This window comes from Pteronotus mesoamericanus, unplaced genomic scaffold (genome assembly GCF_021234165.1).
Source record: "Pteronotus mesoamericanus isolate MK-2021 breed Mesoamerican mustached bat unplaced genomic scaffold, CSHL_Meso_final contig_78, whole genome shotgun sequence".
Lineage (NCBI taxonomy): Eukaryota > Metazoa > Chordata > Mammalia > Chiroptera > Mormoopidae > Pteronotus > Pteronotus mesoamericanus.
The window spans coordinates 26,820,394-26,846,191 of record NW_026555258.1 but is presented as its reverse complement, the minus strand read 5'-3'; the positions used below and the strand labels follow the sequence as shown (position 1 = coordinate 26,846,191).

The following is a 25,798-nucleotide window of genomic DNA, read 5'->3' as shown; positions in this document are numbered from 1 at the left end:
GGCACCGGCGAGAGAGACTAGGTACAACATTTCTGAGCTTCAACTTCTAAGAACACACGGCCAAACCGTCAATAAAACTCCTGAAAAAACAAAGGAAAAGGAACAGAAAAATTTCGCAAAATGCAGAGGACTATACAAATGTGAATTGTCTCATACGTAAAACACAACAAAGTGACCTAAAAAACATGGATGCGTCTCTTTCTTCCTGGCTCCAGTATTGCAACCCCACTACATAAACCTGCACCACTTTTTTAAAAAAATTTCGCCCGCGTTTACTCTCACCTGCATTCTGACCACACTCCGAGAGGAAGGGTCTGGACGAGTGAGGGCGTGGCCTAGCCCAGTCGGCCCTTTGCGACGCCCCGCCCAGTCACGCAGCGCCTGCGCTGTGCGCACCGACCGCCCCCACCCCCCCCAACCGAGCGCCCCGGCAGGAGGTAAGGGACTCTTGGGAGGTCGCTTCAGGGGCGTCAGGCCCTGTTCCGCACTGTGGGCGAGGCGTGCGGTAGAGGCGCCCCCAAGGGAAGCGGGGCATCGGGCTGGAGATGCGAGTGACGTGGCGACTCCTCTCTGTACCAAGAAGTGGCGGTTTCGTTTTTGGAAGCCACTATTCAAAGCTGGTGTAGGGAGGCGGCCGACGGGACAAGAGTGATGGCCTCCCGGGGTCGCGGGGTGGAAAAGTTCCCGGCGTCTGCCCTGCTCGTAGCACACTTGTGGGGCCCAGGACGTCGGGGTCCCCGGCATCTCGGTCCTGAGACCTGCCCGCCCATCAGTTCTCTGGTGGGGGCATTCGGTGTGTGTGGCCCAGGTGTGCCGTGGGTGACACTGCGAGGGGTGACGAGGCTCGGGACTAGTGAGGGGAAGACCCGGAGCAAGAGGTCGGAGCGTCCAGTCAGCCAGTTCACAGAAGGTCCCACAGCTAACTCCCTCCTTTTGTAAATTTCGGAATCCGAAGCTGAGAAAGGAGACCATGCGGTAGGACCAAAGGCCTTGACTCTTCGAATTCAGTATCCTGTCCCCTAGTAAGAAACTCGGGGCGACGTGCCTGAGGATATTCGGTGCCCGCAGTGGGGAAATGTGGGGTCTCTAGGCTGATGGCAGGTGTTCCTCACTTTTGGGTAGTGCTGATGGTGGGAAGAGTTTCAGAGATTTTGGACTTTTTCTGAGAAATGGGGCCTTTTAGTTATAAATAATCTCTTAATCTAGTTAACCTCCCAGTACATTTCCCTCGTGGGAAACATGAGTATTACGGTACTCAGTTGGTGATAGTTTTAAGAACTAAATGATGACGTTTGTAGCACCCGGAACCCCGACCTCCCCGCCCCCCAACACAGTGTTAGTGCGATGAATATGATTGCAGTTTTTTTGACCTATAAATGTTTGCCTTGTTTATGTAAAATGTCAAGTCACACATTTTTTTAAAAGACTTTATTTTGAAATAACTTTACAATTACAGAAAAGCTACAAAATAGAGTCCTCCACAGCTTACTTTATTGTTAACACCTAACTGGTACAACTATCAAAAGAAATTAACATAGGTCCAATACTATACCAATTTTCTTTAGATTTCATTTTTTTTTAATACTAATAACCTTTTTCTGTTCCAAGAGCTGATCTAAGATCCCACATCGCATTTAGTTGGCTTGGCTTCTTAGTCTCCTCCAGGCTGTGACAGCTCGAAGTTTTCTGTCTGTAACGATCGCTATGCTGTAGAAGAGTCCCGGTCAGGTTATTTTGTACAGTGCCCTTTCGTTGGGTTTTGTAGGAATTTTTCTCATGATTTGATTAAGGTTGTGTGTTTTTGTTGATACTGTAGAAGCATATGTGCCCTTCTCAGTTAATCATTTGAGGGGATGCACGATACACTGCATTTCATAATACTTTTGATCGTTTTGTTAAGATGTTATATGCAGGGATTCTCTAATGTAATGTGCCTATGTTTCCCTTTATAAATAATTGATGTCCTGGGAGAAAACTTGTAAACTATGCAAATATCCCGTTTCTCCTCAAACTTTTCACTTTCTGATTTTAACATCCATTGATGGATCTTGCCTTCAGTAATTATTACTGTGATGTTATGATGGTGACTTTCTGTTTCCCTTCTTTCTTCATTTATTTATTGGAAAAGGTGTTCCCTCTTCCCATTTATTTATGTATTCAGTTACTTATTTGAATCAGTATGGACTTGCTTATTTCTCTATTGGTTATTATCCTACACTTTTGTTAGTTATTTTAGGTTCAAATTGTACCAGCTTTGGCCACTGGGAATTTTTTCAGTTGCTTCTTGTGCCCTTTTGACAAATCCCCATCATTTTTTGAGAACTTCTTACTTTCTGGCACTTTAAGATACTTCATTCAGGCTTATCTTGTGTTTTCCCTGCTCCAGCTCTGGAATGAACCTTCTCCAAGGAATCCTGGTTTCTTTTTCTTTTTTCTTTTTTTTAGAGTGGTATTTGAACACCAAGGTCTAGGGAATAGGAATGCTCATTGCTACTGGGGTATCCTTATTTCTCGTGCCTGGCATATATATATACACACACACATAGAGAAAGATGGAGATACACACACACACGCACACACACACACACGCACATCTATGCATATACATATTTATTTATTTTAACTAAAATACTAGTTATTTTAATTTTAATTCAATTTCCAGAAACCAGGTATTACACATATAATAATGGGAAAAATAACACAAAGAGCAACTTTTAGAACATTTTTATCTGATCTGTTTTCTCCCTCCATTATTACTACTTTCAAGAGTTCTTCTATTCTCAAATAAATTTACATGACTTCCAGTTTAGTTTTGTAAAAAAACTACAAAATGTGAGCTATCTATCTTGCACATACAGCAATTCATTATGTGGTTTGTATAAACACATAGTAAGAGACTTTTAATGTAATAGAAAATTTCTTTAAAAAGTCAAAATTGTATTCGTTTTCTCTGAAGTTACAACTGCAATTATCTCCAGAAACTTTAGCATCAGAACCAGCAAATAGGACAATGTAATTGCCTATTTCTAGTGCCTGGATGTGCAAATAGTATGTTCAGTCTCTGAGACCTATGTTTGCAGTCAATATACATGAACTGAAGTTAATTCTCAACCTAGCTCACTGAACATAGTAAAAAAACAAGCACAGTCATCTAAAATTGATAACTCATCCTCATTTGTTAAAAATAGGCCTCATAAATTCTTGGTTCAAAGTTTATAAGGGATAAAAAACTTCAGAAGGTTAATGCCCACAATTGAGAAGTGACTGGACTGTAAAGAAAGAACATGCTGCAAATTTTGCCTTCATCAAAGCGAAGTCTACTCATTAATATAACTGCCCGTATTTACAAGTAGGCAGGCTGGTAAAACACATTTTCAAAGCTGCTTTTAAAAGGATCAATTCAAGATGGGTTGCAAATATGATCACCTTTTTACACCCTTAATGTGGGGAGGTGCTTAGGCACAACAAATTTAGTATGTACACACACCAATTATCCTAGTCCACAGGTATGGTTTTCACCCCAATCTCAGTTGAAAGCCCTCACCCACGGCGCTTTCCAAGTTCAGTACAGTAGGTGCCTTTGATTCTACAGCGGAGATCTGGGGAGATGGGTGAAGAAAGTGTTACCTCCCCAGCCATCCCATATCAAGGTCCATACAACAAAGAATACTACACTGTGAGGCTTTTCTTAAGGAGAAGTTTGGTCTGCCTTTGACTTCAGAATCTGAGAACCTAGAAGGGCCTCACGGGAGGGAGGTGTGGCGCGGCCTCCCAAATACACCGGTTCGGAATAATCTGCCAGTCCCTAAGGAGAAAGAAGATGCTGCTCATTCTTAACACAACTCCGAGAATGGGGACACCCAGGACTCTCCTCAGCAGGGTTCTGAGGACAGGAAGGGGAGGGGATGAAGTGTTACAGAGCAAAAAGCTGAAAAAAAGTCCCAAAGGCAGGATTTGTCCGGACACTGGCCCAAGAGAGAAGGGTGGGGGTGACCTCTTTCGGCAGCCGGAGTGGCAGGGCCGGCAAATGTGGGTGACCCCTGCCCCGCAGGCGGATCTCTGGCACAGCCCGGGGAGCGGTGCACGCCGGGTTCCCGCCCCGGGTCTGGTTCCCAAAGTGCACCAGGTTGAAGGTGCCCTCTCCCCTCCTCCCGCTGCCCTTAAAGGTCTCGGGCCCAGGCTACCTCTTAGGACGTAGAGGCTGCCGCAGCTTCCCGCTGCACATGCCGGACCACAGCGCCTCAGATGTGACGGCGGTGTCACTCAACAAAGTGACCTGGCCGAACGTGCGTCAGGATGCTGGAACCCACGCAGCTCGAGAGGACACTAGCTTCCCACTACTTTCTAGCCGCGCCAACTAGCCTATACATATTTATTTTTAGATATAAATGTAGACATTTATATCTATATACATACATATATATGTATACTGTTACACAGGCCTGGCACAAATAATGCCTCTTTTTTTATTTCCAAAATCTCTTGTTACAAAATCATAAGCTTGGAATTCTGTAACATAACAATATCACACTCAAGCATACCATATGACATTTTAGGTGAAATGTTCAAATTAAATTATTACACCCATATTATTACCCTATCGAGCACACTCAAGCAGGCGTTACTTCGGCCAGGCTCTGTAATATTTGTAAAAAAAAAAAAGTTTATTTTGATACCTCTGATTCTCTTTTTTAATTTAATTATATTTTATTGATTATGCTATTAGAGTTGTCCCAGTTTTCCCCCTTTGCCCCACCTCACCCAGAACCCCCTTTCTCTCACTTTCTCAGGCAATCTCCACACCATCGTCTGTGTCCATGGGTCGTGCATATATGTTCTTTGGCTGTATTCCCTATGCTGTACTTTACATCCCTAAGGCTATCCTTTAACAACCAATTTGTACTTCTTAATCCCCTCACCTTTTTTGTCCATCCCCCAACCCCCCTCCCATCTAGCAACCGTCAAAACGTTCTTTGTATCTGTGATTTAGTTTCTGTTCTGCTTGTTCATTTATTTTGTTTTTTTAGATTCAGTTATTGATAGATATGTATTGCCACTTTATAGTTTTGATCTTCTTTTCCTTAAGTAAGTCCCTTTAGCATTTCTTGTAATAATGGCTTGATTTAGCTTTTTCTTGTCTAGGTAACTTTATCTGTCCCTCGATTTTAAATGAGAGCTCTGCTGAGTAGAGTAATCTTGGCTGTAGGTCCTTGCTTTTCATGAGTTTGACTATTTCTTGCCACTCCCTTCTAGACTACAAAGTTTCTTTTGAGAAATCAACTGACAGTCTTAGGGGGGCTCCCTTGTAGGCAACTAACTGCTTTTCTCTTGCTGCTTTTAAAATTTTCTCTTTGTATTTAACCTCTGGCATTTTAATTATGATGTGTCTTGATGGGGACCACTTTGGGTTCATCTTGTTAGGGACTCTCTAAGCTTCCTGGACTGGTGTGCATATTTTCTTCACCAAGTTAAGGAAGTTTTCTGTCATTTTTTCCAAATAAATTTTCAATTTTTTGCTCTCTCGTCTCCTTCTGGCACCCCCATGATGCGAATGTTGGTATGCTTGAAGTTGTCCCAGAGGTTCCTTATATTGTCCTCATTTTTTTGAATTCTTTTTTATTCTTGCTATTCTTATTGTGTGTTTTGTGCTTTCTTATATTCCAAATTGCTGATTTGATTCTTGGCTTCATCTGCTCTACTGTTGATTCCCTGCAAATTGTTCTTCATATCAGTTAGTGTATCCTTCAATTCTGACTGGTTCTTTTTTATGGTTTCATCCTTTTTTATGATGTTGAAGTTCTCTCTGATTTTATCTACTCTTCCCCTAAGCTCATTGAGCATCCTTATAACCAGTGTTTTGAACTCTGCATCTAGTAGATTGCTTGTCTCCATTTTGTTTTGTTATTTTTCTAGAGTTTTGCTCTGTTCTTTCATTTGGGCCATGTTTCTTTGCTCCTCATTTGGAAGCCTCCCTGTGTTTGTTTCACTATATTAGGTAGAGCTGCTAGGACTCCCTTGGTAGCTATAGCCTAATCTTGGTAGTCTTGGTAGTGTGGCCTAATGTAGTAAGTGTCCTACAGGGTCCAGTGGCACAGCCTCCCTATCACCTAAGCAGAGTACTCAAGGTGCACCCACTGCGTGGGCTGTGTACACCCTCTTGTAGATGAGCCTTAACTGCTATTGGCAGGTCAATGGGAAGAATTTACTTCCAGGCCAATCAGCTACAAGGACTGGCTGTGATCACTGACCACCAACCTCCAACCACCATGGAGAATCAGTTGTTTAGGGGCCTACTCCACAAAGCAGGACTTATTCTCAGGGCTCTGGTGCCTGCTAAGTCTGCCTCTTGAGAGTGTCACTTGTGGAGGTGGCTGGGTGGTACTCTGATGTGTTCTGTTGCTCACCATTGGATGTGCTTGTTTTGGGGCCTCCCAGGAGGTGCAGGCCAAGGTCAGCCACTGACAGTGTTCTGTCTGGGGCCACCCAGCATAGGCTGCTACTTGTGCTGGCTTTGGCGGAACCCAGGAGAGGCCTAGCTGTGAACCCCAGTTGCCACTAGTGATATGCCTAGAACCAGGGGCCATTAAGTGAGGGGTATAGTGCATGCTAAGGTCAGATACTGCTTGTTTGAGAAAGTTTAGCAGAGTCTGCAGCATAAGCCAAGATGAGCCAAGACAAGCCATTTGTGTGGGAAAGCCACTAGAAAAAGCTTGTGTGGGCCGGAAGGCTGTGTGGGACACAGTGTGAGCCAGGTTGATGGAGTCTCAGATATGGTGCCCTCATGATGGCTCTGTGGGGAGAGAGCGCCTCAAAGGAATAGTGGCCCCTGCCAGCTTTCTGTATAGGAGAAAGGTGCCCACAGCTTTCACCCTGATGCCAGATGCTTCACTTTCTCCCCATATGCCTCTGGTGCCTTTCAAGCTGCTACCCTGGTGCTGGAGCTCAGAAGGAGTGAACCTAAGTCTGTGTGTTGGCATTTTAAAAGGAACAGCCAGGGGCTCCAGAAGTTTCTATCTTCCATAGCCTCAGTCCCCATTGCAGCCAAAAGTTATGGGGACTTATCTTCCTGGCACTGGAACCTTGGGCTGGGGGGTATGGTGTGGGTCTGGGTCCCCTCGCTCCCAAGATACTCCTCCCGATTTTTATCTGCCACTTGTGGGTACGAGACTAGCTCTTTCCTCATCTCTGACCCTCCTACCAGTCTCAGTGTGGTTTCATCTTTAATTCTGTAGTTCTAGAAATTCAATTTACTCGATTTCTGGTGGTTCTGAATAATGGTGGTTCTGTAGTTTACTCGTAATTTGATATGGTTGTGCAAGGAGGTGAGCCACGGTTACCTATGCCGCCATCTTGCCATAGTGATCTTATACCTCTGATTCTAATCTAACACCATCGGGTTCCTTCCATTCTTGCATCTTATTTATAATTTCTTTGACAGCAAGAAATCTGGTTTTCATGTTCTATAAAATATTTTATTTGTTCGATCCTACTAATACATAATTTCAGTCTTTCTAACCCATACTCCTATGAGAAAGAGATTTACTAACTAGAGTATAGTATTGTTCTATGTAGTTTATTTTTGTCTTTAGCCTTATATTATCCAGTTAAAATACTGGATAATACTGTTTTATAAAGTTACCTAGATTAGTTATTTTCTTCCCCTGCTTCTTACAATGTGGTTATGCTGTACTGTTCATTTGTAGTGCAGTTAGTTTGTTCCATATAGTTTGCATTCCATTTGGGTTCCCTCACATACTGTTGTGGGGTTTTTTGTTTTTTAATTTATAAAAATTCATTTTGTTGTAATGCATATTGTTATATGCATTTGACAAATGCATATAATTGTGTATCCATTACACTGTCATGATACAGACCAATTCTATCACTCCAAATATTCTATCACACTTTTTTAAAAATGTTAAAATAATATATTCCATTTACATGTAAAAAAATGTTAAAAAGTATTGGGTTGGCCAAAAAGTTCAGATATGGTGCCCTCATGATGGCTCTGTGGGGAGAGAGCGCCTCAATTTTTTCTGTAAAATAAAAGCCTTTATTGTTTTCTGTAAAATAAAAGATATTTTAAATATTCACCAATAACTGTATTGAATGGATATTTTGAATATGTCGGTTATCTCCCTTTATTGGCTCCTAGTGGGTGGAGGCCAGGGGTACCGCTAAGCCTCTTCCAGCGCATAAGACAGCTCCACAGCAAAGAATTATTTGGCCAATGTGTCAATAGTACCAAGGAAGTTCATAAACCACTTTTAACACATTTGATCAATCACAGCACTTTCTCCATACACTGCACAAATCTTTCTTTGTGTTACCATTGCATTTTTACCTTCCTTGAAATAATAAAACATAATACAGCAAAAATGTTGTGTATTTTCTTCCATCTTCAATATTAAAATGGCTGCACAGAAATTCACCAATTCTGATGTTTTTTTAAATGCACGCTGTCATTTAAATCTAATACAGTCTAACAAAGTTGTTTCCAATGAAGTTAAAGACAACTACTAGAGCACTACTAAGCACTGCTAGAGCCATCGTACAGAAAAAAAGCTAAACAATCCTTTTGGCTAATCCAATAACACAACTCTAAGAAGTTTAGGAAATTAGGGACTTTTGTGTTTTTTCTTGTCTTTTTCATGAGCATGTTTTACTTAGTTTGATGTTAATATAAATGTATTTTTTATTTTTGTTTTAATTATATCAGAAATAATGTTCTATTTTTCTAACTGAAAAATCAAGAAATGCTGAAAGAAACTCTCATTTATTCGATCATACTTTTAAGCCACATTTTGTATATCGAATCAAGATCTTCCCTTAACAGCTTACAAATATTTCAGCTATTTTATGATTAGAGCCATTGCTGGACAACTTTGTGTTTCAATAACAACATGTTTATGAAATTTTTTAAATGTTAAGTTCTTAGTTTTATGTAAGCATTTTACTGTAATTTTATAAAAATGGAAATGGTGGAGAGTAGAAAAAGTGCGGGCCAGAGGAGACCAAAAGCTGGAAAAAAGTGGGGAGGTTCTTGGGGCAGGTCGTCTTCCCGGAGAGCGGCTCCTGTGGGGCAGCGGCAGTCCCCTGGGCCTGGAAACTGGGGCAGAGCCATGCGGAGCGCTGACCTGGGAACGCCACCTTCGGACTCAAAAAGTAAAACCATCATCGCAGCATAAGGCCAACAGCGAAAACAAGCCAAATATTCAGTCACATCTTGAATTACATCTCAAATGATTTCCCAACTTCAGAGGCAGATGGGATGTAAAGGAGCTTCTAGACATAGGGAACATCATTGCAAAGCCCAAAATAGAGATTGGGTGATAAAAGATAAAATGATAGATCTACTTATTAACGTATTTTCTTGTTAAAATGATAGGGGACTCTTGGAAATTTTTGTTCAGAGGAGAAGCACATTGCTGTTTGAAATGTATAGTAATTGTAATCTGCAAGGGAAAATTGAAGAGGGGAAAGAGCCTAAAGGCAGGCCATTTAAGACACTGTTGTAATGTGCTATGCATATTGTGCTGTTTGAGTAGAGTGGTAGGATTAGAAACAGTGAAGAGGCCTGAAAAGAAATACTTTAGTTTCATCAGCATCTGTTGAGCACCAGGTATGTTTAAAAATATTTTGATAGAAGCAGTAGACAAGTATAACGATATATTCCTATAATATATACTCTGCATAGTAGAAGAAAACACAAGAGGCAACGTGATAAACTGGGAAACATTTATGTTGGGTAAATAGTTGATACTTTATTATAATCTATTACATGTTAAATATAATAAGAAAAAGATATACCTTGTAGTTAAATAGACATTTTGCATGAGTTGGCAATTCATGAAAGAAGAAATGCAAATAGCTAATAAATCAATTTTATTAGTAATTCAAGAATTGAATAAAACAATAATGAGGTCCTATTTGATCACCAAATGTCCAAGAGGAGTGATAATACTAAATATTGATTGAAGTATGGACAAATGGACATTTTGGTGCATTGCAAGTGGAAATGTAAATAGGCATAACCATTTTTGGGACATTTGATATCAATAGTCCTAAAAATTGTGTGAACCTAGTTCTATTTCCAGGTATTTAATGTAAGGCAATAATTACAGATGGCAGTTTGGTTTATGTGCATGGAGGATAATTACACTGTGGCATAGTACATAATGGTGGAAAACTAGAAACAACCGAAATAGCCACCAGTAGATGATTAATTATATTATGAAACATCTATGCCTAGTACTACCATGAGTTAGTAAAAGATACATTGTAGAAAAGTAATTTAAATGTAAATATTTTTGTTATACTTAAGTTATTCAAAATACATCCCTTCTTTTATTGGTTCGTTTATTCACCAGTAACAGAATACTCTATTATATTGATTGCTTCTTGCCATTCCACTCCTTTGGGTTTATTGTCTTTATTGTTAAAGTATGCATTTTAGTACTTTTAATAATGGGCTTGGTAATAAACTCAGTCTTTGTATGTCTGAAAATTATTATTTTGCCTTCACTTCAAAATAATAATTTCCCTGGGTATACACCAACTCCCTCAGCACTTTGAAGATATTCCCATCTTGATATCTTGCTTTGATGAAAAATTTGCTGCTTTTACTGGTTTCATTTATCTGTCTTTTATCTTTGGTTTGCTTTTTATGATTTTCTCTTTGTCTAAGATGTTCTACAATTTCCCTTCCATATGTTCCGGTAAATTTTTTTTAATGCTACTTGGAGCTTATGTGCATTTTCAATCTGAGGTCCAACATCTTAATTCTGAGCGCATTCTCTTTGAGTGATACCTTTTTGCCACTTTATTCTTTCCGTATGGGACTTCTCTTTGTTTTTGAGCTTCTCATTTTATCCTTTATGTACCTTATTTTCTTTTATATTTTGTACCTCTTTATTCTTCTGTGTTCTGACTGATATCTTCCAAACAATAACTCTCTTTTCAGCTATGGAGTTTACTACTTAACCCATCTTGAGGTTTTTGAGTAGATTTTTTTAAGTAGACTTTGTACTTGGTTTACTTTAGATTGGCCTGTTACTGTTTTATAAGGTTATTTTTAAAAAGATTCTATTTCTTCCTTTATATCTTAGAATATTTAAAAATGCACTTATTTTAACTTTGTTTTTAGATTACTTTATTATCTCTAGTCCCTTAGTTATGTGTTTTTCTGTTTTGCTGGATCTGAGGACTAACTCTTGGTCGTTAACTTCTCCATGTGTCTCCAGTTCCTACTAAGTACTGGAGAACTCATGTCTGGTGTCTGGAGATTTTCCCATTTTTGCTCTTGAGCTTAGATCAAACATAAAACTCAAGCTGCAAGTAAATAAGATAGTGTGTATAACCAACATTTCAAAACTTTCAACTGTGAAAAGAGAAACAGCATTATTAGAGTAATAGTTCTTAATGTTTCTAGAGTGATAGATCTTTTTGATAATTTCAGGAAAGCAATGGACTTTGTCCCCCAAAATAAATCAAAACACATCCACAGTTTTTTGTAAAGATTCAGTGACTCCACAGAGTCTTTTTGTGAACTCCTATCTCTGTGGACCCTGGGCTAAGACATCATAACCCAATGGGATTAACATGCCCAATTAATTTTTTTTTAAATATGGAAGTTGTTGTGGCTAATGAAATGGCATGTAACCATGGTGCACAACAGGGTTTTCAAGCTTGGTTAAGCAGTGGAGCCCTTTATTTATATAAAATTTAATAAACTCAAAGTTGTGAAATAGACATAAGTAAATTTTTTCCAGTTGGAGTAGGTGTGGAGTCCTGGAGCTTGCTCACTTGCCAATCCCTATTTTCACCTACCCTGACCTAAAAGGCATACGCTTGGACTTTCTGGAACACTGGTAGAAAACTACTGGTGAATTAGAGAGACCATTCGATTGGGCTTAAAGGAATCCTGGGTTCTTATTTCAGGTGTGTCACTTATTATTTGCATTGGTTGTAGACAATGCTGATTAGTTTGTAAGAAAGGGAAGAGGCAATCTGAAGGACATCAGTGAGAAGAGTTGCATCCTGTGTTATGAGTAAAGTATTATAATTGCATAGATACATTATGATCACATTAGAAATGAAGTTTGATACATGCAGAAGTGTTAAGAATTAAATTTTTTCATCCAATTTTACCATTTGAAACCTTTTTCAAAAAGGTTATTTAATATCCAAGATACATTGGGAAATGAAAACTTGGACAGTATGCTCCTAGTTTTTTATAAAAAGGTATTACGTGTACGTATCCATATCCATATCATTATCCATACGTGTGTGTATTTCAAAGGCCTGGAAAGACACATCAAAATGGAAAGAGTAGGGGATGGGTAGTTAACTAGGGGTGAGCAGATGACTGTTGATTTTATTTTATTTTTTATATTTTCTAAACATTCTAAAGGAAATATACATTACTTTTGAACAGAGAAAAAGGTTTTAAAATAAAAGGTTTCTTAAAAAATCTGTCACTGAATTTCAGCATTAAGTTGAGTATGTATTTAGAATTATAAAATTATACCTAATAGTTGGCTTGTAAAAATAATAGGAACTTATTTAAAAGCTTTCTTTAATAAATATTTCTCTTTTAGGCTTTTCTGTATGAGTAGAGAAGACAGTTGTCGTAAGTAGAAGTGACACAGCATTTATTAGGATGTCTGAAGATGAAGAAAAAGTGAAATTACGCCGTCTTGAACCAGCTATCCAGAAATTTATTAAAATAGTAATCCCAACAGATCTGGAGAGGTTAAGAAAGCACCAGCTAAATATTGAAAAGGTAAGTTTTTCCATCTTCTACCACAAAAAAAACAGTTACATATTCTGATTTATATTTGTTTTATACTTTAGCTAAATTCAGAATATTAAATATTTAGATATTTGCTAAAATATCTAACTTCTGTTGATTTAGCAACATGATTTATTCTTTCATCTGGTTTTATTTGTGTTCTGCAAATATACCTCTCATATTCTTTTTTAGGACGGGATAGAATAGAATCTATATCTTTTCGGTTGTACATACTGACATATTAAGCAGTTAATTAAAATACAAACAGTTCGGTAGTGCACTAAAACGTGAAGGCAGCAAACCTGGGCAAAGGGGCCTACCTTAATTTCATTTACCCTATGGCAAGTATTTTGGATCTTCAGTGTGTGTCTGTCAGTAACGCCTAACCTCTTCAGGTGCATGTAGGTTAAAGAGGGAAATCATTATGTGATATGAAGGAATTTCCCAACGTCACTGCTGCCCTTTGAGGAAAGCCTATCTCCTCAACTCAGAGGTCAGTTTAGGAGATAGGTAGAGGGAAGAACTAGTCTGAAGGACTATGGTAGAAGATGCATAGCACTTGGACTGGTGGAATGATTGTGACATTTATGGGAACATCAGATTTACTGAGTACCAAGCATTGATTTGATAGGCTGTGTTGTCTTAGTTGCTGTGGGGCAGGTCAGTGGCATTTGCTCCTTCAGAAGAACCTCCCTCAGTATAGACTTGAAGCTCTGTGGCCCTCCATTGATGGGGGGGGGGGGGGGGGTGGTCATTATGCCTTTCTGTTTAAACAATATTTACCACCTCGACTGCCGACCTTATACAAGTAAGAAAAACGTCACCTTTTTCTCCCATAGATACCATCTGCCTTTCTAGTATTTAACTATTTTTAAAAAGTATAGAAATAAGTGCCAAGAATATTGTGATGAAAATTTCTGTACAAATGTGAAGGTGTCTAAAATTCAAGATTAATACTTTGTCATCCCTTGAGTTCTTTCTTCTTTACCCATAAGCAATAAGTACTATAACTTTTAAGGATAGGGAAGTTGTTTGGTAAACTGGTTATTCTAGTCATGAGCAGAAACAGATTAAAGGGTTCTATGCTTTAATTAATGAGGAACGCTCATTCTTTTAGTACTATAACAATAGAGAAATAGTTGTGTACTTTTGACTGATCATATTGGGTGGGAGGTCTAATAAGGTGCATTTCAAAGTCCTGAGCTCATTTTGAATGCTTGGTTACAAAGATGACAAGAATTTGGCAGAACTGATTCTGAAAGGCAGAAATAAGTAGTCTGTGGTCTACTGAGGCCATTTTTTCCCTTTATTGTCCTTTCTCACATTTGAGGTTTGGCATGTAATAGATTTCCTTTTTCTTATATTCTATATGAAAGTGCCTACTTCAGAGCTTAACCACATGTACCGTTCGGTTATCAGTGGAAGTCAGAACCCTGAGAGAAAGGTAGGTGAGGATAGGAATGGTTTATAACTGAGTTGATTAATTAGTAACAGACTTCATAAGAAAATTATTTTAGGGTTATATTGATCTTTCTTTTTGCCAGAACAGTTTTTTGTTAGCTTTTTGTGAAATTTTTACTTACTGTGGAAATGTTAAACATTTAATTATAAATTACAATATCGGTGATGTGCGGAGCTAAGCAGTTAAACTCATACTGATATGTGTTTTATTCCATGTGCTTGATCATTCTGTCCCTAGGACTTCTAGTTTAGCTATGAAAGTGATTTTGTATCCATATAAGATTGAATGGCATATTTTAATAGACAGTTTATGATGATGTAAAAATATTTAAAAGCAGCAGCGTTCACTGTAGACCAAAGAGTTAAGAACTAATTTTGGATTTCAGATGTCTAATGGTGCCTCACTTTCAAAAAGGCATATTCCTCCTGGGGGAAGAGTGTAGAAAGATAAAATATTTATTATGTTAGCCATCAGTCATCCAATATGAATTTAAAAGAAGAAAGTCAGACTGAAGGGAAATTGAAGGTAAGCCTTAGTGGAGTGATTCTGCAACATCTGAAAACAATGGAAGTAGTGTGCTGTGGACACCTGGGACTATATTCCATAGGTCCTTCAGCATTGCATTTTATTAACATGATAGACTCGATTAGAATGTAATCCTGAAATTTGTTTTAGCATTCAGCTTTCTTGGCTAATGTAAGATAGACTTAAGCATAGTTAAGAGGAACAACAAGATAGTAAGCTTGTAACATAATTCTCTTTGTTTCATATTGTAGGGATTTGAGGAAAAACTTACTGTGTACCATGTACTGTATTAGGATATGGTTAGCGTGCAAGTGGCAGGAAACCCCAAAATTGTGTATGAAGTAAGACATACTTTGTTTGTTTTTTTAAATCCTCACCTGAGGACATTTTTTCATTGCTTTCAAAGAGAGAAGAAGGGAGAGGGAGAAACATCAATGCATGAGAGGAGCATGGATTGGTTGCCTCCCCTATGCACCCAGACAGGGGATCAAACTCACAACCTTGGTATATGTCCTGACCCAGGAACCAAACCCACAACCTTTTGGTTACGGGATGAAGCTCCAACCAACCGAGCCACACCGGCCACTGTGTTTTATTTTTGTTTTGTTTTTGCTTCTGCTTTTTTTAAAAAAAATCTCATAGTTATGGAGACAGTCTAGGGCTATAGTAGCAACTCAAAAGACATTAAAGACCCAGATTTTCTAACTTGCTGTTCGATCCTCGACTTGTTTCTGTTTTGTAAGTAAAATGGTAGCTCCAGCTCCATCTCTCACATCCACGTTCCAGCTAAAATGAAATAATCAGAGTCATATTTTTCCTATGTCCTTTTTTTCTCTCAATGTTCTGTCTGTCTGTCTCTCTTCCTCAAAGAGACTCCTGTTCTTATTTCATGGATGCAGTATCATCTCTCTCTATGGTGATAATATTTTATTTTCATTTTCTTCTGCTTCCTTGTCCGTTTTCCCTGTTTTCCTTTTTATTTTCTTTGTTCCTTTTCTTTCCATTTATTTTACTCCTTTTCCCTCCCTCCCTGTTCTCTCCCTTTCTTTCTCCCTTTCTTCTTCTTCTTTTTTTTTTTCCTGGTACCCTACAGAAGTCTACACTTTCTTGGCCAGCTGTTGATATTTAAGAGTGCTAATCGAAGAGTGTGTGTAGCAAGGTGTTGATAAGAGCCTTGTTGCCTGAAAGGGTGTAGAGATGAGGATCTATTTGCATGGGGAACCACTAGATCCTGTTCTGGTGTGTGGTCTCCTGTGGTGATAGGGGCAGTGCAGTTGCTTGAGCCTGTGGAGAGGGCTTCCCGTAGACTACCTGTTCCTCACAGAAGCTGTCAACGAATCCTTCAGCTTTTAGCTCCTTTGTGGACAGCCGACTGGTTACCTGGAAGGTGTTACTCCTGGTTACTCCGTCTTTCTGGAGTAGCGCTGTACTTGTTGGCTTGTTTCTTATTGCCTCTCTTGGCCACATCCACCCCCTCTGCAGCCTTAGGTTTCAACTTTCTCTAGTCAGGTAAGTTAGTTGCAACACATTCACACTCTTTTCAGCTTCCAAAATTTTGTTAGAACTTCTTGGTAACTGGTATGTTCCATTGTATTTTCATTTTTCTTATGAATGTATATCTTTGAAAGTTCTTTACTGTCATTTTAGTTGGGTTTTGGGAGAAAGCAGAGATAAATGTGTTCAGTCTGCCAGGTTTAATGATGAGGGAAATTATTACAGGAAATAAATATATGTTAGCTTTTTACACGTTTTGGCGTTTGTTGTTTTCTTGTATTGTTAGCAGTGAAAATGACATAAAAATTAGGTTTCTAATCCTCAATAACCCAATCAAGGAAATAAGATAGGAAATATTTAGAGAATTATTAGAGGCAACATATTATTAGATGTGAAAATGAGTGGCATGTATGAAGCCTGAACGAGATGGTACAAAATCAGATGTAATTAGCCTTAGGGATTGATTTGTTTTTGAAGTTGTGATTACAACAAAAACTTTTTCCATTTCTCTTTTTTGTCCGAGAACGTTTATTTCAGTATTTTAACCCCGCTTTCCCGCCGCCCCCTTTTCTTCCGGCACAACCCTGATCCAGTGTGTGCCTTCCCCGCCGTTTCAGGGTAGGGAAGCCTGCGCACCCGCGGTGAGTGGTGACGGGTCTGAGGGCGTCCTCATTCTTGCCAGTGTTTGGTGAGCAGTGAACAATAGATGTATCCTATCGTTCTGCTAATGAGGGGAAAAGCCTGTTTTTGAAAAAGATTTTTCTACTGTTAAAAGAGATACATGGGAGGAAACAGCTCCTGCTTTTACTAGGCTTTTATCTCCGTATTGTATGTGGATCTATAGCCAGTAGAGGACAAGTCTGAGGACCAAACCCTCTGTTGAAGATAGTAAATCTTCTGAACTAAACTACCGTGGAATTATTATCCTACTTTTAGGCTCCTTCTTATGTGAGATAATGAATGTCCTCATTATTAAAGCCATTTTAAAATTTTGAATTCTCTGTTATTTGCAATCAAAAGCATCCTAATGGCTTCAAGTTACAGCACTGTTTTAAACTATCTCTGTAGTGCCACTGTGCAAATAGACAATACAAAATGACATTTTGTAAAAACAGTGCAGTTGAGAAATGCTTGTCAATAGTTCTCACTTAACGAACTATTTTTTTTTCTTTAGAGAGGGGGAGGGAGGAGACAGGGAGAGAAACATTGATTAATTGCTTCTCATATGTGCCCTGACTGGGGACTGAAACTGCAGTCTAGGCACATACCCTGACCAGGAATCGAACCTATGACTTTTCAGTTTATAGCATGGTGCTCCACACTGGCCAGGGTGTGACTTTCTTTGATTGTGTCTTTTTGGGAATTCAAAAATTGCTAATTAATCAAGGTGCAGAGATCATGATAGACATGACTTCACAATGTAAATTAAAAAACCCAAATCATTTACTTTCGGAATGCAGATTATAAATTCCCTGGGGCCAGAGATGGATGGGTTAATAAGAGTCAGTAATAATCCCGTGTGTATCAGAAGTTCAATAAGCATCTTTATCATCAACATCATGATCAAGCTCTTAAGTCTTAGTCTTGAGACCCATAGTATCCTCTGAGGAGCCAGTACCATTAACCATTTTGGGGAACCAAGCGAGGGCAATAAATTTTTCTAAAACATTAAGTGAGTGTATTGTGGTCCTGGACTGTGTAATTGACTAGAGGACATCAGGGGCTCTGAGAATTCATTTACCCGACGTGGCTGAGTATTGGCTTTAGATCCTCATTAATAAAATTTTTAAGGAGTTACTTTTTATGATTTCTTTTCACACATTTTAAATCATTTAAAATTTATTTCCCTCTCCTTTATACTTAATACTAGCCTTTAATAATGTAACCAAAGTTAGGTAAAACATTGTGTAGCATGCAGTAGGAAGTCTGAACTATTTTATTCCTAATTCTCTTAGAATTTTATTGTTATAAAAGATAAGACCATCTAGTTCAATCTCCACCCAAGACACTAATCCCTTCTACAGCTGACAAGTGAACAAATAATAACAAAGATTAAGTGCTATGTCAGGGGTTTTTATATATCACATCATTTAATTCTCACAATGTCTTTGTAGGTTAGCCTTATTTTTGTCTTCTTTTTTAGGTCAGCAAGCAGACCTAGAGTAGTTAAATTACTTTCTTGAGATCACTATGTTGGTAAATGTGTTTAACTTCTAATATTGTGCTTGAAACATAGTGTACTCCTAATGAAAGTGTGTTGAATGAATGAATATGTGTATTCAAGGATACAGCCTAAGATTGCATCAGTTGTTTTAGAACTTTATATTTCTGGCTTTTTTTATTGGTTTTGTAATCAACTAAATAAAATGCATAGGACTTTTTTTATATGTATTTCAGCTGTTGAGCCAGAGCATACCTATTTCTTATATTGGGTTGACCAAAAATTTCGTTTAGTTTTTTTTGTAAAATAAAAGACACAGTTTTCATTGTCACCAGTAACTTTATTGATTTGGATATTTTGAGTATGTTGGCTGTCTCCCACATGATATAACATTGATTGGTCTCAATATCTCGATTTGATCACTGTCAACTTCAACTGGTCTACGCGTCCATGGAGCATCCTCCAGCAAGAAATCTCCGGCACGAAACATCGCACACCACTTTTGATATGTTCCATCAGTCACAGCACCTTCTCCATTTATTGCGTTTCAGTTGTGTTTTTACCTTTCTTGAAATAATAATGGATAATATGCCAAGAATGATGCTCATTTTCTTCCATCTTCATTATTAAAATGGCTACACAAAAATTTATGAATTTTGATAGGTTTTTTTTTAAATGCATGCTGATAGAACAGCTGTCACAATACAATCTAACAAAATTGTTTTGAATTAAGTTAAAGACAACTAAGCACTACTAGAGCCATTTTAGGGAAAAAAGACCAAAAGAACTTTTTTACCAACCCAATACTTGTACAAGTAATTGTTCTTTTTAATTTAAATGTTAGTCTTTACATTTATCATTGTCACATTTCTTCTTGTGTGGAATTGTGATCTTTCATCTATGTAATTATTCCTTCTAGTTTGTTATCTGAAAATTTGGTATGTATACATTCTTTGTTTTCAAACAAATATATGTATACATTCTTTGTTTGTCTATCATCAAAGGCATTGATGATAGATGTTAAACAGGAGAGGTACAGAACACTCTGATATACTGTCACCATTTCGGTAAATGCTCACAAGCCATCTCTCTGATAATGTGACATAGAATTTTCTCAAAGATTTATAGTCTGCAGCATTTTAATGATACTTCCTTTTGTGAAAATTGGATCAATATTTGCTGGTCTGTAGGAGCCTTTTCAATTCTTCCCAGTTCCTCATAGATAAGCAAGTGTTTCTGTGATTACATTTGCAAGGTCTTTTGGTTCACTCTGATATAATTTCTCTGGGCCTGTTGACTTGGACTCTAGGTTTGTTCTTAGTCTTTCTTGGGTTTCATTTTCCTCTTGATTATGTTTATTGTAGACTGTTCTCTTCTGAAGATTAACCTCAATGAAGAAGGAAGATGGAAAAAATAGAGTTGAATAGTCTTGCTTTCTCTCCTACATCTCTTAGCAGTTCCCACCCCATTTTTCTACCTTTCAAAACATTGTTTTTTTGTTCAAGTCCCTACTGAGTTACTGTGGAATGTGCCCTGATAGATTCCATCCCAGTCAGGCATAAACATAGCATCTTCACATGGCACTGTGTAGTCAGTGGACCTTGAGGTGCACAGATTTAATGTGCACCAATTTAACCATTCAGGAAAAAGCTGCAAATGCCTATGATTTTTAGAGAGTTTTAAAGGTAAAATTAAAATCTTCTTCATAGGGTTATTGTGAGAATTAAGATATGTGAAAAACTCCTAACTGCAAGGCTGATATTTAGAAATGGGTTACTTATGTAAGTTAGCCTACCCTGGTACTCAGCAAAGGTACAATTAATAGTTTCTAAGGCATTAGGAGATTCACACCATTCCTGGGACATATCCTTAGTGTTGTTTTGGGTTTTTTATTTTTGATATTTCATAGGCACTGTGAGCTGAATCACTTTAACCTTTACATTGGGATAGGTATTGTTTATCTTCATTACATGAGTAATCCTCAGCTTATGGCTTGTAGTCATTGGGCCATCTGTAGTATAGAATAGCTTTGTTATTTTCTATGTAGACAATCATGTCATCTCTGAAGACAAACTTTTCTTTTTTTTTTCCCTCCCTCTTTTCCACCTTTCTCTCTTTTTTCTTTTCTTTATTTTTCTTAAACTTTTTCTTTCTCTCCCCTCCCCTTCCTTCTTTGTTCTTTCTCTCCCCTCTCTTTCTTCCCCCGTTTCCCCTCCTCTCTCTCTCTTTGTCTCTCCCACTCTCTCTGTCTCTTCAATTCTCTCCTCTACTCCCAGCCCCTCTCTCCTTTTCCCTCACCTTATTGCACTGGTTGGGGCCTCCAGTGTGATGTTTAATAGGGGTGGTGGAACCGGACATTCTTACCTTGTTCCTAAGATTATCAAACAGTCTTTCACTACTAAGCAGGGTTTTTGTAGCTGTTTCTGTCATGTCAAGGACATTAACTTCTATTTTCAGTTTGTTGAGACTTTTTATAATGAACAGACATTTGTCAAATGGTTGCCTTTAAATATACCGTCTCCCTTTTTTAAAAAAAAAAAGATTTTATTTATTTTTAGAGAGAGGGGAAGGGAGGGAGAAAGAGAGGGAGAGAAACATAGATGCATGAGAAGAACATAATCGATCAGTTGCCTCTTGCATGCACCCTTCCTGGGGATTGAACCTACAACCCAGGTATGTGCCTTGACCAGTAATCGAACCAGCGACCTTTCTGTTTGCTGGAGAACGCCTAACCCATTAAGCCACACCAATCAGGGCTACCATCTTCCTATTTTTATCTATTTATCCCATCTTTTCTTTGTCCCCTTTTTCTCCTTTTAACCCTTTCTTTTGAGTTAATTGCATATTTTTTAGACTTCCATTTTTTTCCTCTTTTGTTCACTTACTATTCCTCTTTGTTTTTTATTTTTATTTTTTAGGTGTTGCTTTATAATTCAGAGTATTCATCTTTGACTTATCATACTGTACTATCCAATAATGATTTTATATATAACTTCAGTATATTATAAGAACTTTAGCCCTGACTGTTGTGGCTCAGTTGGTTGGGCGTCGTTCCACAAAGTGGAATGGTCACGGGTTCAGTTCCCGGTCAGAGCACATGCCTGGGTTGTGGGCTGATCGCCAGTCAGGAAGTGTGCCAAGAGGCAGCCTATCGATGTTTCTCTCCCTCTGTTTCTCCTCCTTTTCCCTCTCTCTAAAAAATAAATAAATAAAGTGTTTAAAAAGAAAGAACCTTATAACAATCTACTTTTATTTCCTCTCTCTCTGGGTCTTTGTAGTGTTATATTTATATATTTTACTTCTATATAAGTTACTAACCCCCTAATATATTATTGTTGTTTTTGTTTTAAACAGTGTTATCTTTCAAAGAGATTTTGAAAATAAGAAAAAAACCACATTTTATGTTTACCTATGTCTTTACCATTTTCAGCACTTGTTTGTTTTTTCCCTCACCATTTTTTATAATCCTCATCCAAGGATATGTGTATTGATTTTAGAGAGAGAGGAAGGGACGGGGAGGGAAAGAGAAACGTCAATGTGAGAGAGAAACATCCATCAGCTGCCTCCTGTATGTTCCCTGACTGGCGATTGAACTGCAACCTATGTATGTGCTCTGATGAGGGGATCGAACCCACAACCTTTTTGGTGTATGAGAAGATGCTCCAACTAACTGAGCCACCCAGCCAGGGTTCAGTATTCCTTTAATTCCTCTATGTAGAACCAGGTTTTTTACCAGGTATCATTTTTTTCTAATAGCTTAAAGGACTTCCTTTAACACTTTTTATAGTACAAGCCTGCTGGTAATGAATTCTGTAATCTTATTTATGTTTGCAAAAAAATATTTTGCCTTTAAAAAAATTTTCTTTGGGTATGGAATTTTAGGTTGAGTTTTAGATTTGTTTTTCAGTACTTTCAAGATGTTGCTTCACTATCTTCTGGCTTACATTGTTTCTCATGAGAAATCATCTATCATTCTTATCTTTGTTCCTCTGTACTTCATGTGTATTTCTTTCCTCTGACTACTTTTAAGATTTTTCTATCACTTATTTTAAGTATTGTTATGATGATGTTCATTAGTATAGTTTTCTTCATTTTTCTTTTTTATGGTATTTGTTGAATTTCTTGGGCCTATGGGTTTATAGTATTTTTTTTTATTAGACTTGTAAAAGCTTTGGCCATTAGTTTTTCAAACATTTTTTCCTGTGCTCTCATCTCCTTCAGGAAGTCCAATTACATATGTATTGTGTTGCTTTCAGTTGGCCCATGGCTGAGCAACAATGGATTCACTGTTCATTTATTGTCCATCTTATTTCTCTCTGTTTCATTTTGGATTATTTTTATTGCTGTGTCTTTAAATGTACTAATCTTTTCTTTCATGTCTCACTCAGTATGTTCATGTTTTCTTTTACTTTCTTCAATACATGGAATACATCATAATATATTTTAATATCATCTTCATTAATTCCATTATTTCTATCATACCTGAGCCTGTTTTTGTTGATTAAGTTTTCTCATTACAGATCATACTTTCCTGTTTGTTTTTTTGCATGCATGGTAGTTGTTTATTGGATGACAAACATTGTGTACCTTACCTTGATGGATACCGAATATTTTTAAGTACCCTTTGTATTTTTTAGCCTTATTCTGAAACACATTTAACTTATTTGAGAATAGTTTGATCTTTTTGAGGTTTTCTTTTAAACTTTCTTGGGTAGAATCAGAACAGCTTTTGTTATAGGGCTAATTTTTTACCATAAAGGGGCAATAGTTTGGAGTATTCTACCTAAAATCCAGTGTGTTGCAAGGTTTTTCTGGTCTGACTTGTGGTCACATGAACTGTTTCTCACCTTGTGTAATCTTTAGGGATGTGTTCATCTGTTGCTTTTCAGTGGTTCTTTTCTTGACCTCAGGTAGTGTCCTAGTGTGCAGGTGCTGATCTGTATTTGGCTGAGACTTGAAAGGAGAACCATACAGATCTCCAGAGTGCTCTTTTAGGATAGTCCTCGCCTCTCCGATGTTCTGCCCCATGAGTTCTAGCAGCTCTGGCCTCCCTGAATTCTCAACTCTGTTTCCTTAACGTTAAGTTTTCTTAAAATATCATGTCAGAATAGTATTAATACATTTAAAAGCAATTTACTTTTAAACATGTATCTTTGGTTTCCATTCTCATCTTTTTATTAATATCATAACATCTAAAGGGCATTCATACTGGATCTGATGATAATTTAATTTTTCCTATAAATTAAATTTTTTGATAGTGGTTTTAAATTTATATTTGGTAAATATATTTTTAATATAGTTATTTTTAAGCTTATTAGTTATTTTTTAGTCCTTAGGGGATATAAAAAAATTTTTGGAGTATCAAGAGGTTTTTTTTTTGTTTGCTGCATTATTCACTATCAAATTTAAAGAATATGCAGAATAAGGAATATAAAAATGCCATAGAAATTTCTTTTAGAGCTCTACTTTTATAATCTGTTAATACCTTCCATGCACATATGAGACATTTCCATGTTTCTATCTTTTTAAATATTTCTAGGTTAGTTTAATTTCATTTCATTTTTTTGAAGTGTAGTATAACAAAATGTACATAATGTCATTATTCATATCTGCTGACATGTTAATTATTTGGATTTTTTTTAGAAGATTTTTATTTATTTTTAGAGAGGGGAAGGGAGGGAGAGAGGGAGAGAAACATCAATGTGTGGTTGCCTCTCGTGCGCCCCCTACTGGGGATCTGGTCTGCAACCCAGGAATGTGCCGTAGGCTAGGAATCAAACGTGTTATCCTTCGGTTTGCAGACTGGCACTCAATCCACTGAGCCATATCAGCCAGGGCTAATTTTTGGATTTTTTCTTTCAACCAAAAATAATATGTAATGTTTGGTGTTGATGTTTCTGTTCTGTATAATATTCTACTCTAATGTTATCTAACACATTTTGTTATGGTTCCTGTCAAGTGAAACATTTACCATTATTATGCTCATAACGTTTCTTGGATGAAACTCTAAAAGCTAAACATTGCCCTGGTTAAAAATGAAACAGATATTAAGGGCTCAGTCTCATTTATACATATTTTCTATTTACAATGTCAATGTTACTTTTCCTCAAAATCAGATTTTAATTTTCAGTACCTAACGCTATCATTGACAGAATTCTTCATGTGTAGTAAGAATATCTGATTAATGCCATTAATCTTATTTTTTACATTCTTTTACACTCTCGTTCTTTATGTTGCAAAAGCTTTGGAGATTAAAAAAAATAGGCAAAGTTTATACTCTCAATAAAATAAATAGAGTCTAGTGATTTTTGTTTTACCATTTATCATTTGCCAGAATTTTGTATGTAATGTTTTTGGAAAAAAAGTCTTATCTATATGGTCTTTGGATAGTTAACTGCCATTGCTAAGTCAATAACTTTTTTAGCTGGTATGTTTAAGTTTGGGTAGGTGACTGGGGGGTTTTTGTGGTAACCAGAAATAATCACTTTAGTGATTAAAAAATTAGTACCTTTCCCCTCTCTTTTGTGTAGTATCAGAGATGCAGAATCTGGGACAAGCTGCATGAAGAGCATATCAATGCGGGGCGTACAGTTCAGGTAAGGCTGTTTCTAGTAAATCAATATGAAAAAGACTTCAGAAAATTTTGCTAAAATGAATACCCCTGTAGCTGAATCCTTTTGTGCATATTTATAACTATTTTCTTAAGGATTCATTTTTACCAGGAATTCATTTCAGGAATTACTGAATCAAATTCCAGACATATTTTTAAAATTTTGGTTCATATTACTAAAATTTCCTCCAGAAATGATATATCAACTTACATTCTCACAATCAGGCATATTCCAAAAACCTACCAATATTAATACTACCTATTTCTCTCATTTTGCTAATTAGTAGATTAAAATAATGTTGCTTTCTTTTTGTTTTAATCTGGATTTTTTTCTTTTATTGTTTTCATATGTGAAAGGTTTTTTTAATACACATTTTGGATGGTAGTATTTCATTTGTAAATTTACAAAAGTTGCCTGTTCATGCCCCTTGCATATATAATATTATGTTGCTGTCTTTTGCAAGAATTCCTTTTAGTTTGAAGATACTGATCTTTTGTACTATTGTTGAATTAACGCAATGTTGCAATTATTCTTTGCTACTTATTGGCTTTTTAATAAATAAATTTTAATTGTTTTTAATTAATTTTTAAAAATCACATATGTATATAGTTAAAAGCCAAATAAAATTAAAAGGCTTATAAAACCCTAACTTGAGCCATCTTCAAGTCCTACTTGAAAGAAACCACTTTTAATCCTTTTGGTCATTCCCTCTGGTTTTTAGCTCTTTATTCCTACACTCTGTGTGTAGACAG

At 37.3% G+C, this 25,798-nt stretch overlaps 1 protein-coding gene across 4 annotated transcripts in view; it reads left to right on the top strand.

Moving 5' to 3' along the window:
* The first annotated feature begins 402 nt into the window (after window positions 1-402).
* The window catches only part of STX17 (syntaxin 17), a 59,002-nt gene continuing 33,606 nt past the window's right edge, over window positions 403-25,798 (top strand). The window contains exons 1-3 of one of the 4 annotated variants that reach the window (XM_054584615.1): window positions 403-437; window positions 12,600-12,784; window positions 24,966-25,031. In XM_054584615.1, the coding sequence (XP_054440590.1) occupies window positions 12,662-12,784; window positions 24,966-25,031 (189 nt within the window). In that variant the 5' untranslated portion in view covers window positions 403-437; window positions 12,600-12,661. Of the gene's footprint in view, window positions 438-574; window positions 809-12,599; window positions 12,785-24,965; window positions 25,032-25,798 lie in introns of those variants that run through there. The other 3 variants (XM_054584617.1, XM_054584614.1, XM_054584616.1) reach the window with 3 other exon arrangements.